At 41.8% G+C, this 16,912-nt stretch overlaps 1 protein-coding gene across 1 annotated transcript; it reads left to right on the top strand.

Annotated features, from left to right (window-relative positions):
• The first annotated feature begins 7,626 nt into the window (after positions 1-7,626).
• LOC139551950 (proliferating cell nuclear antigen-like) lies at positions 7,627-12,921 on the top strand. Its single transcript, XM_071363272.1, has 5 exons — positions 7,627-7,995; positions 11,092-11,181; positions 11,340-11,399; positions 11,531-11,701; positions 11,948-12,921. The coding sequence occupies exons 1-5, from the start codon at positions 7,816-7,818 to the stop codon at positions 12,002-12,004; spliced, it is 558 nt and encodes a 185-aa protein (XP_071219373.1). The 5' UTR covers positions 7,627-7,815; the 3' UTR covers positions 12,005-12,921.
• Positions 12,922-16,912: the final 3,991 nt, after the last annotated feature.

The following is a 16,912-nucleotide window of genomic DNA, read 5'->3' as shown; positions in this document are numbered from 1 at the left end:
GTTTGTGCCGGAATAAAAGTATCTATTTTTCTTGAACCCTCTGCTCTCTGCACCTGACTCCTACCTTCCACTCCTAGTCATCCGTGACAAAACCTTTTTAACATTTAACCTTTCTTCTCTTTTAAGTCTTATTTAAGTTAAAATACATATTGAAGTCTTATTTACAGTTCTACTGCAAGATATGAATTGCCACAACAATGTTTGTTCTTCAAATGATATATTTTATTAAAACAGAAAAATTATGTTCAGAGTCTGACTGTTTTCATTATCATCATAGCTAACAGCTACACAAAGTGGTAGACGTGCACTGCACACACACATTGGCATTGTCGTTGCCTCTTCAGAAAGTTGCAGGAAATACGAATCACTGATGCATTTTGTTCATGTCTTGATAAACTTAATAATACATTTTCAATACATTTAGCTGATTCCCTACTAAGGTCAATACATTTTTGAATATATTTTTTATTCCATTTTAATGCCTGGATTCGGTGAGGGGCCTATTTATACTATTTGGACCAGAACGAGGCTCTCCACTACCTATTGTTCCTGCATTAATGATTTGTGGTTGTATTTTATTACAGATCCCCATTAGCTGCTGTCAAGTTTCAGCTACTCTCCCACTCCTCTTTCTATTCTGGCTAGAGACAGTTTGCGCTGTTCTGTGAAGGGAGTAGTACACAGTGGTGTACGTGATCTTCAGTTTCTTGGCAATTTCTCGCATGGAATAGCCTTAATTTCTCAGAACAAGAATAGACTGACGAGTTTCAGAAGAAAGGTCTTTGTTGCAAAAGGGTTTTCTAATGATCACTTAGCCTTTTTAAATTATAAACTTGGATTAGCTAACACAACGTGCCATTGGAACACAGGAGTGATGGTTGCTGATAATGGGCCTCTGTACGCCTATGTAGATATTCCATTAAAAAGCAGCTGTTTCCAGCTACAATAGTCATTTACAACATTAACAATGTCTACACTGTATTTCTGATCAATTTGATGTTATTTTAATGTGCTTTTCTTTCAAAAACAAGGACATTTCTAAGTGACCCCGAACTTTCGAACGGTAGTGTATGTTAATTACAGTGGTGGGCCGTCAGGGCCAGCAAGGCCTTCTCTGCTGGCCTAAACATCATCAGAATAAATAAAAAAATGTTATATATTTTCCCACAAATATGTATTAAATTATTCCCCAGAGTAAGAGTTATACTCTTCATTTCATAGCTTTCCTCTTGGTTGCACTGCTTCCAGCCCCAGGTTGAGATTTGGAGGGCTGGTCTTTATGTTAGATCTTTTATCCAATCATATTCAGCCATCATGTGTTGCCAGGGGTCTAAAATCTGCCCTCAGGCCTTCAGAATCAACAGTGCGGGCGCTTATAGTTTATAGTGAATGGAAATGAAAATTTAGTGTCAACCAATCAGCTTTAGAGTTGGCTATTGTACGCCTGCTGGCTGGCTCCAGTGTTACACAGGAGCCAGCTAGCAGGCGTAGTGCGTGCACGTCTTTTGATTGGATTACCAATATTGAGAGGCAGGTCCTATGGGCAGGTCTATGCAGATCTAGGAAACTGAATTTGATAAACAAATTAATTCGCGTACTACTAAGCTGTTTTTTCAACCCACAATGGCGGAAGGAGGAGAAGATATCGATTTGGTCGAGGATATAATTATAACGCCATTCTCAAGACGAACTTTTCAAGAAAAGTTAGACATTGTAAGGAGAGGTCGCCCGACGCCGACGCTACAAAGCCTGTCACAGGCGGGAAAGGGGTTCCAACTACGAGCGCTATCAATGGCTCACAGGCTCCGAGAAGCACTGCAAACTGTACTGCTGGGAATGCCTATTATTTGCAAGTGATCGATTTGGTGTTTGGAGCCACACTGGCTTTGCAAACTTGAGTTGTCTAACCAAGGCAGCAACGAGACACCAAAGTACGGCTGGGCACTTACAAGCAATGGTGCTTTTGAAAACTTTTGGGGACACCGGAGTGGATCTACAGCTCAACGAACAAGCGCGCAGGGCAACGGAGCTGCACAATGAAAAGGTGAAGGGAAATATTGAAAAGACTCATTGATTGTGTCATGTTTTTGGGTAAACACTGTTTACCCAAAAATGTCAATTTGTCAATTTCAAGGTGACGCAACGCCTGGTTATACTGCGTTTCTGTCTAAATGTATAGTGTCTAGAGCCATGGCATCATAATGATGGTAATAAGAGGTGGATTAGTTCGGGTGGGACTGTGTAGTACCTCACTGAAGGCCCAGGCCCCAGGCCCACGGCACGCCACTGGTTAATTAGATTGACATGTTACCAGGTGTCCAGTAGATACAGGAGATTCTCACCTCTTCCTCAGTCTCTCTCTCACACTGCAGGGCCGTGTTCAACTCCCATCTCAGAGTCTATGGAACTGTTGAGAGACTCCTGCATGGCTAGAACAAAGCAGCAGCATTATTGTAAGTCGGCATCAGCCTTCTGTTCTTGACACCAGGGTTTACATTAAATACAGCAACCTGCTCTTGGTGTTATGGGAAACAAGCCAGATGCAACTCCAAAGCAGACAATTCAGGGAGGATAATGAGCAGTTTGTCGGACATAAATTAAGTGACACGTAAAGTGGTGTGACAAATCATAGACATTTTAGTTGTTGATGCCAAGTCACTTCAAGTATTTTTGTGCTGCATTTGATCAAATAAACTTTTTTGCTTAAATTCCTCTCACGCATAATTTACTGCTCAGTCCATAGTCCATCAATGTTTTTTCATGTCCGCAACTGTGACCATACTGTGAGTCAGAACAGAAGAGCCCTACATTTATCATTGCACAGTTGTTAATATGTATATATTATTATTTATATTTTTAATATTATTTAATTGTATTATATATTATATTATATTATATTTGTATTGCTTTATTTCACTCTGTTCTGCATTGTTGAAGCTTGGAGCTGAAGAATTTCACTGTACCCTGTAATTACATCTGCAACCCTGTACATGTGACTACTGAACTCTCTAATCTAATCTCTGTTTTCTCTTTAGCTGTCTGGAAAAATACCAACATTTTTGTAAGAGTTTTACATAACAGTAAACAATGGTATTAAATGATTATAGTCAAAGAAGCATAACAAAACTGATGAAAGATATAATCAACTGGCAGAAATTGTATAAAACATGTAGAAGTAAACGTTGATGGCTGTTGTTCTCTACAATCTCCTAAATGCGGGAGCCAACTGTGTTTTAAAGAGTATTTTGAAGTGTATACTCTAACATCTGTAGCTACAGTCAGCTACAGCCACCTACACCCATGGTCATGTGAGTGCCCTGTAGCAAACAGGTTTTCCATAACTAAAGTTTCCAATAGAACTGTGTGAAGTTATTAGTGTAAATCAAAGCAATTATGTTAAATGACCAGTACAGTGGCAGACTCTGCTAGTTACTTTTTATTTAGTGCTCTTCACTGTAGACAAACACCTTCTTAAACACTATGGGTTGATGTCAGATAATAATACAAATAATAATAATCATCATCATCATCATCATAATAATTTGGTGGGTGCTTATATTTGTCCTATTTCACACATGTACAAGTGTGTATTAATACTCATGTGTGAATTGGAAAAGTGTTTACTGCATATCCCAACTCTCTGAGAGTCCTGGCCAGGGTCTGCCATTATCAACTTTGAGCATTATGGTCTTTTTTATTTCTACTACCTGATGTTAATTTCAGGCACAGTATGCACAAGTCATATATCTTCTTAAATTGGTTATTTCTCTAATATATTCTGTTCTGAAGATACAGTATATTGACCTTATGCTATTTTCAACACGTAATGCAAACATTTCTCCAAGATGCTTGACAGGTTATGCATTTACTCTGCTATTGGTGTTTAGTATTCCAAGGAAGAAGCATAATTAACCTACTACATTGATGAAAATGGCACCTATAGATAGGGCAGCCGTGCTTCCAGCCACTATGCAACTTTGCAGTATTTTGTGTTTTATTAGCCCAGAATTCTTTTTGCGTTATTACATTCAGCCGGGAAGAACTTTGGATATCGTAGCGCAGGTAACTCACCAGCATTACCAGCATTATGACCAGGAATACGACTTTCCCGAAATGGATCCTTTGTTCGTACCCCCCAGGGCAATTGAACTGATTCCAGAGGCTGATCCAAAACACCGCCGGCGGAGAAGAGGTATTCGGAGTGGACACGTCCCACCACTTCCGAGTATATTACTCGCTAATGTTCAGTCTCTGGATAATAAATTTGACGAGCTCAGGGTGAGTATTTCCTTCCAGAAAGACATCAGGGATTGTAACGTACTCTGTTTCACGGGAACATGGCTCTCTCGGGATATACTGTCTGAGTCTGTACAGCCAGTTGGGTTCTCAGTTCATCGTGCAGACAGGAATAAATATCTCTCCGGGAAGAAGAAGGGTGGGGTTGTATGTTTCATGATTAACTACTCGTGGTGTGATTGTGATAACATACAGGAACTCAAGTCCTTTCGTTCACCCGACCTAGAATACCTCACAATCAAACGCGGACCATATAACCTCCCAAGAGAATTATTTTCGGTTATAGTCACGGCCGTGAAAAGAACTTCACTGGACTTTATGCAACCTGGAAACCACATATCCTGAGGCCGCATTCATTTTAGCTGAGCAATTTTAACAAAGCAAATGTGAGGAAAACACTACCGAAGTTCTATCAACACATTAACTGTAGTACTCGCGCTGCTAAAACACTAGACCACTGCCACTCCACGTTCCGAGATGACTACAAGGCCCTCCCCTGCCCTCCCTTCGGCAAATGTGATCACAACTCCATTTTGCTCCTGCCTTCCTATAGGCAGAAACTCAAACAGGAAGTACCCGTGCTAAGGACTATTCAATGCTGGTCTGACCAAACGTGAGTAAGACATATAAGCGTGTTAACTCTCGTAAGGCTGCCGGCCCAGACAAAATCCCCAGCCGCATCCTCAGAGCATGCGCAGACCAGTTGGCTGGAGTGTTTACGGACATATTCAATCTCTCCCTATCGCAGTCTGCTGTCCCCACATGCTTCAATATGTCCACCATTGTTCCTGTACCCATGAAAGAAAAGGTAACTGAACTAAATGACTATCGCCTGTAGCACTGACTTCTGTCATCATGAAGTGCTTTGAGAGACTAATCAAGGATCATATCACCTCCACCTTACCTGCCACCCTACACCCACTTCAATTTGCTTACTGCCCCAATAGATCCACAGACGATGCAATCGCCATCGCACTGCACACTGCCCTATCCCATCAACCCCTCCTGTACTCCCTGTTCACCCATGACTGCGTGGCCACGCACACCTCCAACTCAACCATCAAGTTTGGAGACAACACAGTAGTAGGCCTGATTACCAACAAGAATCAGACAGCCTACAGGGAGGAGGTGAGGGCCCTGGGAGTGTGGTGCAAGGTAAATAACCTCTCACTCAACATCAACAAAACAAAGGAGCTGATTGTGGACTTCAGAAAACAGCAGAGGGAGCACTCCCCTATCCACATCGATGGGACCGCAGTGGAGAAGGTGGAAAGCTTCATGTTCCTTGGCGTACACATCACTGACAAACTGAAATGGTTTACCCACACAGACAGTATGGTGATGAAGGCGCAACAGCGCCTCTTCAAACTCAGGAGGCTGAAGAAATGTTGCTTGGCCTCTAAAACCCTCACAAACTTTTACAGAAACCACCCGAGCCACTGCCTGTTCACCCCGCTATCATCCAGAAGGCGAGGTCAGTACAGGTGCATCAAAGCTGGGACCGAAAGACTGAAAAACAGCTTCTATCTCAAGGCCATCAGACTGTTAAATAGCCATCACTAGCACATTAGAGGCTGTATACATAGACTTAGACTTGAAATTACTGGCCACTGTAATAATGGAATACTAGTCACTTCAATAAAGTTTACATATTTTGCATTACTCATCTCATATACATATACAGTATATACTGTATTCTATTCTACTGTATCTTAGTCTTTGCCGCTCTGACATTGCTCATCCAAATATTTATATATTCTTAATTCCATTCCTTTACTTAGATTTGTGTGTATTGTTGTGAAATTGTTAGATATTACTGCACTGTTGGAGCTAGAAACACAAGCATTTTGCTACACCTGAAATAGAATCTGCTAAACACGTGTATGTGACCAATAACATTCGATTTACTTGTTAACCCTGAAACTGTCTTTTTGTCAGTTATTGTTAAATTGCCTTTTTATCCTGGTCTCTCTGTGGCTGGCATGTGATGAGAATGTGGGACAGGACTATACAAACTAGTGTGTACTTGTCCTGCATTCTAGGTCACTGCAGTTATGGAACCACAAATATTTCAGTAACCCCGGGAGACAGTGTAGCCAGTTTCAGAGTTTCAACTCAGTTTTCTCTGTCATAGATCCCAAACAGGAATGTAATCCCAGGAGAAAAGCAAGAGTTCAGGTAAACAGTAATCCAGCCAAGTCATTGTCCTGTATTGCGAAGGCATGCAGCCATCTGAAAGGCCTTGTGGTTGAGGACTCTGCTCCTGATCCCTCTGTTGCCGAGGAGAACCAGGAGGACATGTAGTGTCTGGTGCACGGCTACACCCCGTTTGCTTGGTACGCAGGTCCATGGACCTCTGCCCTGGGGTGACCAAGTTGTCTCTCACCAGAGGAGACCACCCAGGCTCACCCTGGTGTCTGGATGGCCTCTCGCTCCCTGGTAAGCAGCCTCCTAATCTCATGCCGGGTCAGATGGTACAGTGATCCCCCCTAAGGTGGCTGCCATCACACTGTGAGTAAGAATATTCACCAATGCACAGTCTGCACACAGGCCCTCAAACATCACCCTTTCCACATAGTGCTGCAAGCTGGGCAACACCATTCCTGGGGGGGTGGTGGTGGGATGTGTCCCTGCAAATATGTTTTTATTTTGGCCTGAGATAATGAAAGTAGGCACAGTGTAGAATGGTGATCAAGCATGGAGAGAATTGATTATCTACCAAATATGGGTCCATATTGCGAATTCCCTAAAATGTACCTTCTTGGTGGAGGGTGAATGCATCAGTGAAATGGTGCCACTGTGTTAACTGAAGTGTCTCAGCCTTCTGTGATGTCACAAAGGATAACTAATGTCATAATGTCATAATCCCAGTTGATTTTCATGTAATAATAAGGAATTTCCCTCAACCACGCCCACAAATTGGGGAAAATCAGCATTCTTAATTGACCCCCATTGTAAAAGAGACAACTTTGTCATCGATTTTTTTGTTATACGGAAATAACAAAACATCCCAAAAAGCTGCTGTGTTGTTCAATGTACATGTAGCCAGGACAAAAATTCCGACCTAAGGTTCGCAATGCTACCAGGTAAGGAAATAGAGCCTGCAAGAAGAGCCCTGTTGTCACGTTCCTGACCGGTTTTCTGTTATTTTGTATGTGTTAGTCGGTCAGGGCGTGAGTTTGGGTGGGCAGTCTATGTTATGTGTTTCTATGTTGGTAAAGGGTGACCTGATATGGTTCTCAATTAGAGGCAGGTGGTTTTCATTTCCTCTGATTGAGAGCCATATTAAGGTAGGTGTTTTCACATTGATTGTTGTGGGTGGTTGTTTCCTGTGTCTGTGTTTGTTGCACCATACGGGACTGTATCGTTCGTTTCGTTTTGTCGTTCTTATATGTAGTCTGTTCCTGTTCGTGCGTTCTTCGTTGTATGTAAGTTTGTATGTTTTAGGTCAGTCTACATCGTTTATTTGTTTTGTTAATTATCAAGTGTAGTTCGTTTTTGTCTTGTCTAATAAATAGTATGTCAAATTACTACGCTGCAAATTGGTCCTCCGATCCTTCTCGCCTCTCCTCGTCGGAGGAGGAATATGACGACTATCGTTACACCTGTGGCTTCAGGCTATTCGATGTGGAAAATGTGGAGATGCGGTGTCCAAGTAGGCTGCACGTAACTATGTGTGTGGAAAATATCTTATCACAGGTAAAACATTTAACTTGTTTAGTACAGTCCGTTTGTAACTCTTATTTGTGTTGATGGTCTTGGTTTGGTTAACGTTCCAGTCGGTAGCTAGCACTCACTCACTCAAGTGTCTGCTACTGTAGCATCATCATGAAAAGGGGCATGAGGGAAGCACTTTGTAAGTATTGAGAACACTAGGGAGCAGGCAATGTTGAAATATACTTTTCTTAAATGTGATTTGGTAATTGATTAAAACAAAAAGACAGCATACACATTGTGCTTGAAAAAGGTTACGTTTTTGCTGTGAGCCAAGGGGTAACCTAGGTAAGCACAGGTTGTTTTCCTCACAGGTGGGCGGAGCTGCAACATTCTATCTAATACGTAATGGGTCTATCTCCTTTGTTACACATACAGTAGCCTACCACTGAATAAGAAGCAGAAAAGAAACATCTAGTAATAGAGATTTTATTAAATGACTAGAGGTGCAATGTCATAAACCCTCAAAGCTCCAGAATGCCCAGAAAAGGACAGCCATTGTGGTCAGGGAGAAATCCTAACCAGTCTAATTGGAATGAATGGCAGAAGAGTCATAGGTCAAGGTGATGCATTTCCTGATTTTACTTATGCAGGAAAATAAAAGTAAGACATGATATATCAGAAATTGTGTAATAGAATTTGTCAACCTGAAATAGTACCATATAGTTAGCAATAAGGCATGAGGAGGTGTGGTATATAGCCAATATACCACGGCTAAGGGCTGTTTTTAGGCACGACGCAACACGTCATGGTATATTGGCCAGATACCACAAATCCCAGAGGTGCCTTATTGCTTTTATAAACTGGTAACCAACGTAATTAGAACAGTAAAAAAATATTTTGTCAAACCCGTGGTATATTCCACGGCTTTCAGCCAATCAGCATTCAGAACTCAAACCACCCAGTTTATAAAAATAAATACAGTTTACAGGTTTTATACCAATTCTATCCTCTACAATATATGTAAACAGACCATAAATGTAAAAAAATATTGTTTTTTTGGCAAGCTGGGAGTGTTATTATATGATACAATGTCCATACTTGTTGTCAGTGTCTTCACTGATATTTCCAACCTCTCTGACCGAGTCTGTAATACCCACATGTTTCAAGCAGCAAAGGTAACCTGCTTAAATTACTAACGCCCCGTAGCACTCACATCTGTAGCCATAAAATGCTTTGAAAGGCTGGTCATGGCTCACATCAACACCATCATCTCGGAAACCCTAGACCCACTCCAATTCACATACCACCCCAACATCCACAGATGACGCAATTTCAATCGCATTCCACACTGCCCTTCCCCACCTGGACAAAAGGAACACCTATGTGAGAATGTACCTCCCCCTCAATGTGAGCAAGACAAAGGAGATGATCGTGGACTACAGGAAAGGGATGGTCGAACAGGCCCCCATTAACATCGACAGGGCTGTAGTGGAGCGGGCCGAGTTTTAAGTTCCTTGGTGTCCACATCACCAACAAACTATCATGGTCCAAACACACCAAGACAGTCAGGAGACTGAAAAGATTTGGCATGGGTCCCCAGATCCTCAAAAAGTTCTACAGCTGCACCATTGAGAGCATCCTGACCGGTTGCATCACCGCCTGGTATGGCAACTGCTCGGCATCTGACCTTAAGGCGCTACAGAGGGTAGTGCGTATGGCCCAATACATCACTAGGACCAAGCTTCCTGCCATCCAGGACCTATATACTAGGCGGTGTCAGAGGAAGGCCGCTCGCTGTTTATTATCTATGCATAGTTACTTTATCCCCGCACATTGACTCGGTACCAGTACCCCTTGTTATGTCATTTTATTGTGTTCGTTTATTTAGTAAATATTTTCTTAACTCTATTTCTTGAACTGCATTGTTGGTTAAGGGCTTGTAAGTAAGCATTTCACTGTTGTTGTCACGCCCTGACCTTAGAGAGCTTTTTATGTCTCTATTTTTGGTTTGGTCAGGGTGTGATTTGGGTGGGCATTCTATGTTCCTTTTTCTATGTTTTGTATTTCTTTGTTTTGGCTGGGTATGGTTCTCAATCAGGGACAGCTGTCTATCGTTGTCTCTGATTGGGAATCATACTTAGGTAGCTTTTCCCCATCTATGCTTTGTGGGTAGTTGTTTTCTGTTTAGTGTTCTTCACCTGACAGGACTGTTTCAGAGTTTTTTTGGTGGTGAAGGACACTGCCTACCGGTGTCCTAGCTAGCTAGCTACCGTGGTCGCCCCCGCCAAATGTGTACCGGAGTCCGAGTTAGCTAGCTAGCACAGAGTGTCCTTCACTAATACCTGCTCTCGTACGTCGATAACAGAACTGTGGGAAAGCGCTGCCCGACAGGCTGGGGTGAGGGACACTGTCTACCAGTGTCCTAGCTAGCTAGCACATCGTGTCATTCGCTCCGACCTGCCAAACACCTGCCCTTGCCGTCATTAACAGTGTCCGCCTCTTCTTCTTCTGTGGGGTTTATCGTTGGTTGGCATCCAACCTTATGGTGCATTACTGCCAGCTACTGTAATGGAGTGCACCCGCCTCCTTCCTGTGTACCGGAGTCCTAGCTAAAAATTGGACCAATAGCAGATGCAGGATGCCCACATGCAGGAACGCCCTGAATTGCGGGCCGCTATTACACCCTTCTCAGCACATGAGAAAAGGATAGTGGGAGGGGCCCTTGCGCATCTTGCAACCTGTAGCAGCTGCTATCTAGCAATCAGCTGATCCCAAATACTGCTTACCAGATCAGCAAAGAAAACACATACGCAAAAGCAAAATGTTTGAGGCATGATTGACTCAAGGTCTAATCCTAAATAAAGTTTTCTACTCACTGAAAAGACCTTATCACTGAAGCTTGCTGGAATGTGAGCTCCTCAGGTATCTCACTTCAGAGTATGGACTCATCACGTTTCCTCTGTGCACCTCAACCTGCGTAGCGATGGATTGTGTTGGTAACGTTGTGATCGCACTGTCGCTATGGGAGTTAACTTGTCCAGGTGGGTGAACAAAGTTTGCATTCATTTTCATGAGTCAACATTGATAACTATGTTGAGTTGACCTAACACTAACACTTGTTCACTGGCTTACTTGCAGCATATCCAAGATTTGAGGTGTGCAGGGAATGAGAACATCACCCTATGTGCAGGTGATAAGAAACTCTTGACCTGGTTTTGGGGACTGAAAGTAAGTAGGCCACACACACACACACACACACACACACACACACACACACACACACACACACACATTTCCTCAAACACCTGCTGACCAGCACCATGTAGCAAGGTCAAATATTTTCTGAGGAATGACCTAACTTGTAATGTTGTCTGTCTCTGTGTTAGATCAGGAGAAAGTATCTGACTATGTTGATGGACTTGGATGTGGAACAGCTCCGTATTCCAGTGAGCACTCTTTATTCTTTACTCCCAATTAGGTCAGTCCAATTAAGATGTGACCTTTTAAATTTCCATTGATGTACAGTGGGGGGAGCTGGTGATTTGGTAGCTTGAATTATATCCTACTCTCTCTGTAGGAGCAAGAGTACAGTGAGTTCTCCCGGATTTGTAGAGACCTGCCCCAGATCGGGGATGCTGTCATGATCACTTGTGCAAAAGGCGGGGTCCAGTTCTCAGCCAGTGGGGAGTTGGGCACTGGCATCATCAAGCTGTCCCAGAACAACAGCGTGGGCAGTGAGGATGAAGAGGTGAGAGAGGCCTGGAGGACTGACTGCCTGCTCACACATACACACATACACACACAAACACACATATAAACATTTTCCCTGACATTCAAAGCAACAGGCACAGAAGATAAATTATTGTAGCACTTGATATTCCAGAATGAAATGAAGTGGCAATAACATGGTTTCCATAATCACTGTTGGTCTTAAAGACTCAGATCTACATGGAGGCTTTGTTCAACATGTGTAAAACCATCTCAACCTGGTTAGTCTCTCCCTCCAGAGGTGGAGTATAGGATTGCAGACATGGGCCACATCAAGTATTAACTGGCACCTGAGATTGTCGAGGATGCATCCGAATCCTCAACCTGACTAAGCAAGTCTGAGAACACTTGGACTGAACCCTGAAGAAGACTGACGTCCTAGTGAAAGGTTACCGGTAAAGAAGTATGGCTGTTCTGCAGGTCCCAATATGTTCCAGATGCCAGTTAAATCCTATAGGAATGCTGTATACTGTATTATGGTTAAGGCAATACAACTTATGATATGTTTTGGTGATACTGTGTTTCTATGCGAGAAACATTTAAGTTGTTTGATGGATACAGTATGTTTGCCACGTCTTGTTTATCCTTATCAAACGGCTAATTTATGGGCTTATCAATTTTGCAAGTACATAGTCTAAAACTATGTTGTTTTGACATACTCACATACAGTACCTGTACACATCACAAGGCAGTTTGTATTTAGAGCAAGCTTTTTGCATGTTCTGTTGAGATAGACAATAAAATTAACATAGTATGTCCCAAATAATGCATGATGTGAACTACTGACATGTCTGGGACAGAGGAGGCTGGTGGGAAGACTTTTAGGAGGATGTTCTCATTGTAATTTCTGGAATGGAATCAATGGAATGGAGTCAAACACATTGTTTCCATGTGTATGATGTGTTTGGTACCATTCCATTGAACCACAGTCATTACAATGAACCTGTCCTCTTATAGCTTTTCCCACCAGCCTCCTCTGGTCTGGGAAATGAAGTCGCATACCTACCACTGAGTTAACAGAGGCACATGTTCTGTACACATATGTTATGTACAGTGGCGTCCATAATTATTGACACCTTTGATAAAGATGAGGGAAAAAGACTGTATAAAATAAATAATACAATACTGAGCTGTATTGTATGGACTGCCCTCGTCAATTCATGCCACAGGTTTTCAATAAATTTCATGTCCGGAGACTGAGATGACCATTGCAAAATGTAGATTTTTGTGGTCAATTAAACATTCCTTTGTGGATTTCGATGTGTGCTTGGGGTTATTGTCTTGCTGGAAGATCCAATTGCGGTCATTATCCTCGCAAGGGGAGGGTGCTAGAGTATTGAAATCCAGGGGTGGCAATAATTTAGATTGTTTTATCACTTGTTAATAACCCATAACAATCTAAGCCCTGTCAAAGCCGGGGGAGAGGAGGGGTTCTACTAAGCTATATGGAATTGTTTTAAGAATTTGATTTTGAATTATGAGACCCCTTGAAGTATAGATATATATAAAATCTAAAGGACGTTTGTCTGTCCTATATCTGAGAGATATAAGAAAGATCAGGAAACTATTTTTTATTTATTTTTACATGTATTTAATCCCTTAGTTTTGGCACTAAACAGTCTCCATATATACTTCAATGAATTTTTTCAACCGGTACCGGGGAACCTTCAGACGTGTCTTGTGGGAGTAAAACAACCGACATGTACGTGTTCGTGAGAGACTCAGCAACCACAGCTAATGAAGTCACTGAAACCCTTAACAAAGAGTTGCAGTCTGTTTTGGAATGGGTGGACAGTAATAATAAACTGGTCCTGAACATCTCTAAAACTAAGAGCATTGTATTTGGTACAAATCATTCCCTAAATTGAGGAGACTAAATTACTTGATGTTACCTTAGACCAGTGCTTCTCAATTATTTTCTGTTACGCCCCCCCTAGGAAGAAGTAAACATTTCGCGCCCCCCAACTCTCCGCCGCGACTGTAAATAGTATAATTTGTCTATAAAATTGTTATAAGTACACCTCTGCATAACATTGTATCCTTATTAACATTAAAGAAAACAAAAAAGAAAGATATAGATCAACTTACAAAGAATAACATTATTAACATAGTTTTTTAGTCTGTAACAGAAAATACTTAAAGTGCATTGATTTGCCTGAAATTGGAGAGAAAAAATTCAATCCTTATTTAAACTGTCAATTTTTTTTACCATTTGATACTGAAAAATAAAATAAAATATAATCAATAAATAATAATAAATTCAAATTGATCAGCAACATTAACTCAGGAGCACAATATATGAAACACTTTGACCTATAAAACAAAAATGAATTAAACAATTTGTGCTGATTTTTTAAAATCAAAATGAGGAAGTCATAGATTTTATTTTTGCAGCACTTGCGTCATTCAGCATGACAGAGACCATGTCTAATGCTGCAGGTAGTATCAGCTCCTCTGCTATGGAGTGGGTTTTTTTTGCACTGAGCAATTTGGTACGCCACCTTATATGATGCTAACAGTGCTCGCTGGTTTACTGAAGTAGCATTCACAAAGCGGGACGATTGTTGGCAATATTCGGCACGTTTTCGCTGAAAACACTCAAGCGGCTTATCAGCGTGATTGGGGTGTAATGTCTTTAAGTGACGTCTTAATTTATTTGGCTTCATGCTGTCCGCTGCCAACATTTTTAGACACAGTAAACATACCGGTCTTTCCTCGTCTCCCACCGTAGTCACAGTGAAGCCAAGCGCTACATACGCGTCGTCATATTTCCTCGTCTTAGCTTTCGGGAGACTTACGTTTGTCTCATTATCTCCCTCTCTCTCCGCCTTTCTTTTCATCCCTGTTAAATATTTTTCCATGGTGTCTCTTAAGGGTTTGTTATCTGCACTTCATATCTCCTGCTCTGTGCTATGTGCTCTTGTTCGGTGCAAAAAAAAACTACTCCATGTAGCAAAGAAAAGCATGTTCCCCGGGGTCACACGCGCGCCCCCCCCCCCCCCCCTGGCATCGCTCCGAGCCCCCCCAGGGGGGCGCGCCCCACTATTTGAGAAGGACTGCCTTAGACTGTAAACTGTCATGGTCTAAACATATAGATTCAATGGTTGTAAAGATGGGGAGAGGTCTGTCCATAATAAAGAGATGCTCTGCTTTTTTGAGAACCCACTCCACAAAGCAACTGTTGCAGGCTCCAGTTTGGTCTTATCTTGATTATTGTCCAGTCATATGGTCAAGTGCTGCAAAGAAAGACCTAGTTAAGCTGCAGCTGGTCCAGAACAGAGTGGCACGTCTTGCTCTTCATTGTAATCAGAGGGCTAATATTAATACTATGCATTCCAGTCTCTATTGCCTAAAAGTTGAGGAAAGACTGACTGTGTCACTTCTTGTTTTTATAAGAAACATTGATGTGTTAGAAATTACAAATTGTTTGCATAGTCAACTTACACACAGCACTGACACACACTTACCCCACCAGACATGCCACCAGGGGTCTTTTCACAGTCCCCAAATGTAAAGGAAATGGAGTCAGTTAATGGGGTCCTAATAAATCAAATCAAATCTCACCTTTCCACAGTGGGCTCATATTAGCATGTAGACCAAACTGTTTCGGATACTACAGACAGAAGTTGTCAGATCGTCTGTACCGACTTCAGACGGGTCCCAAAACACTTGTGGTAGAGCAAAACGTAGAACATGTGTTTGTGTTCGGGAGAGTCTTATCTTTCCATAAGGGGGTCATAATAGTTTGTTTGCCAAACCGTTCGGACGCTACAGACGATTTTGTGAGAAGACCGATTTTGGGGATGTCTCATGGTCTGACAAACACCGCTCTTGCTCTGTCACCTTTCACCGCAGATGCGGAGGTGCGACATCAGCGGATGTGGTGGATTGAGATGCACCCAATGCAAAAAGCAGATATCTGTAGCTTAAACTGACAGACTTTTATGGGGATTTTTTTATTATGCTAATTGGACTCTAGAGGGGGCTTAAACAAAATATATTTCTCTGAGCAATTGTATTAGTATAAAATTATATAAAGATTATAATTATTTAATAAGGGTGTCATAAATTCTGGACCAAACTGTACCTATGGTACCTATAGTATATTTCACATTCCCTTTTCCTTTTCAGTCTAGTTATCAAATACATTTTTCTTTTATTCACATGCACCGAATTCAACAGGTGTACGCTTTACTGTCAAATGTTTACTTACGATTCCTTTCCCAACAATGCAGAGTTAAAAAGTATGAAACATTTGCTAAATAAAAAAAGGAAATAGTAACACAATAAAATAACAATAACGAGGTTATATACAAGGAGTACAGGTACCGAGTGTGGTACATGTAGGTAGGAGTGACTAGGCAATCAGGATAGATAATAAACAGAGTAGGAGCGTATCTGAAGAGTGTGTGTGTGTGTGTGTGTGTGTGTGTGTGTGTGTGTGTGTGTGTGTGTGTGTGTGTGTGTGTGTGTGTGTGTGTGTGTGTGTGTTGGAGTGTCAGTGTAGTATGTGTGAGCGAGTGCAAGAGAGTCAGTGCAAAAAAAAGGGGGTCAAAGGAGAGACTGAATTGAATCTGCAGGCTGGCAGTTGATAGGAAAAGGATGACGGAGAGGCGGTGTGTGGCAAGTAAAGAAAGCAAAGAAAATATGACAGAGAATAGGAGTGAGATTAAAGAGAGGGAATAAGAAAGATGACAGAGAAGGAGTGCAAGAAGTGTGAATGTTAAACAGGCTGAGGAATAAAAGTACAGAGAGGAGAAAGGGATGGATATAGTGGATGAAATAGCGTGGCATAGACAGAGATGGGTTATTGTGTGTATGAGTGCATGCACAGCAACCTTTGTTGGAGAAGATATGGTGAAAAAGCAAACACACACACTCACACGCATCCTCAATTAGACTCAACATTGGAATGTAATCCACCAAGGACACCAAGCGCTCGCTGGAGCTAGTCGCTAAGCTAAAAATAGACTTAGTGTCGACAGGAATGTGATAGACCTGTAGGCAGAAAAGCACCCAGAGGCACACAGCGACAGACTCATGGAAATATTTAACCTTTTAAGCTTTTCCCCTGTAATATAAATTACAGTGGAATTTAATACATGTAGTGTAACGAAATTACTCACATGAAAGAGTATAAGCCTATTTAATTGGTAGATTTTTATGTGACATTAATTTATTGGCTCTTAAA

The sequence above is a fragment of the Salvelinus alpinus genome, chromosome 24 (genome assembly GCF_045679555.1).
Source record: "Salvelinus alpinus chromosome 24, SLU_Salpinus.1, whole genome shotgun sequence".
Classification (NCBI taxonomy): domain Eukaryota; kingdom Metazoa; phylum Chordata; class Actinopteri; order Salmoniformes; family Salmonidae; genus Salvelinus; species Salvelinus alpinus.
The sequence above is the reverse complement of the archived record's forward strand: the minus strand, read 5'-3'. Positions and strand labels throughout refer to the sequence as shown.

Coding starts and splice junctions, on each gene's coding strand:
- LOC139551950 (XM_071363272.1), top strand. CDS start 7,816: ATGTCAAATTACTACGCTGCAAATTGGTCCTCCGATCCTTCTCGCCTC. Junction 11,400..11,530: donor TGGAACAGCTCCGTATTCCA/GTGAGCACTCTT, acceptor CTCTCTCTGTAG/GAGCAAGAGTACAGTGAGTT. Junction 11,702..11,947: donor TGGGCAGTGAGGATGAAGAG/GTGAGAGAGGCC, acceptor CAACCTGGTTAG/TCTCTCCCTCCAGAGGTGGA.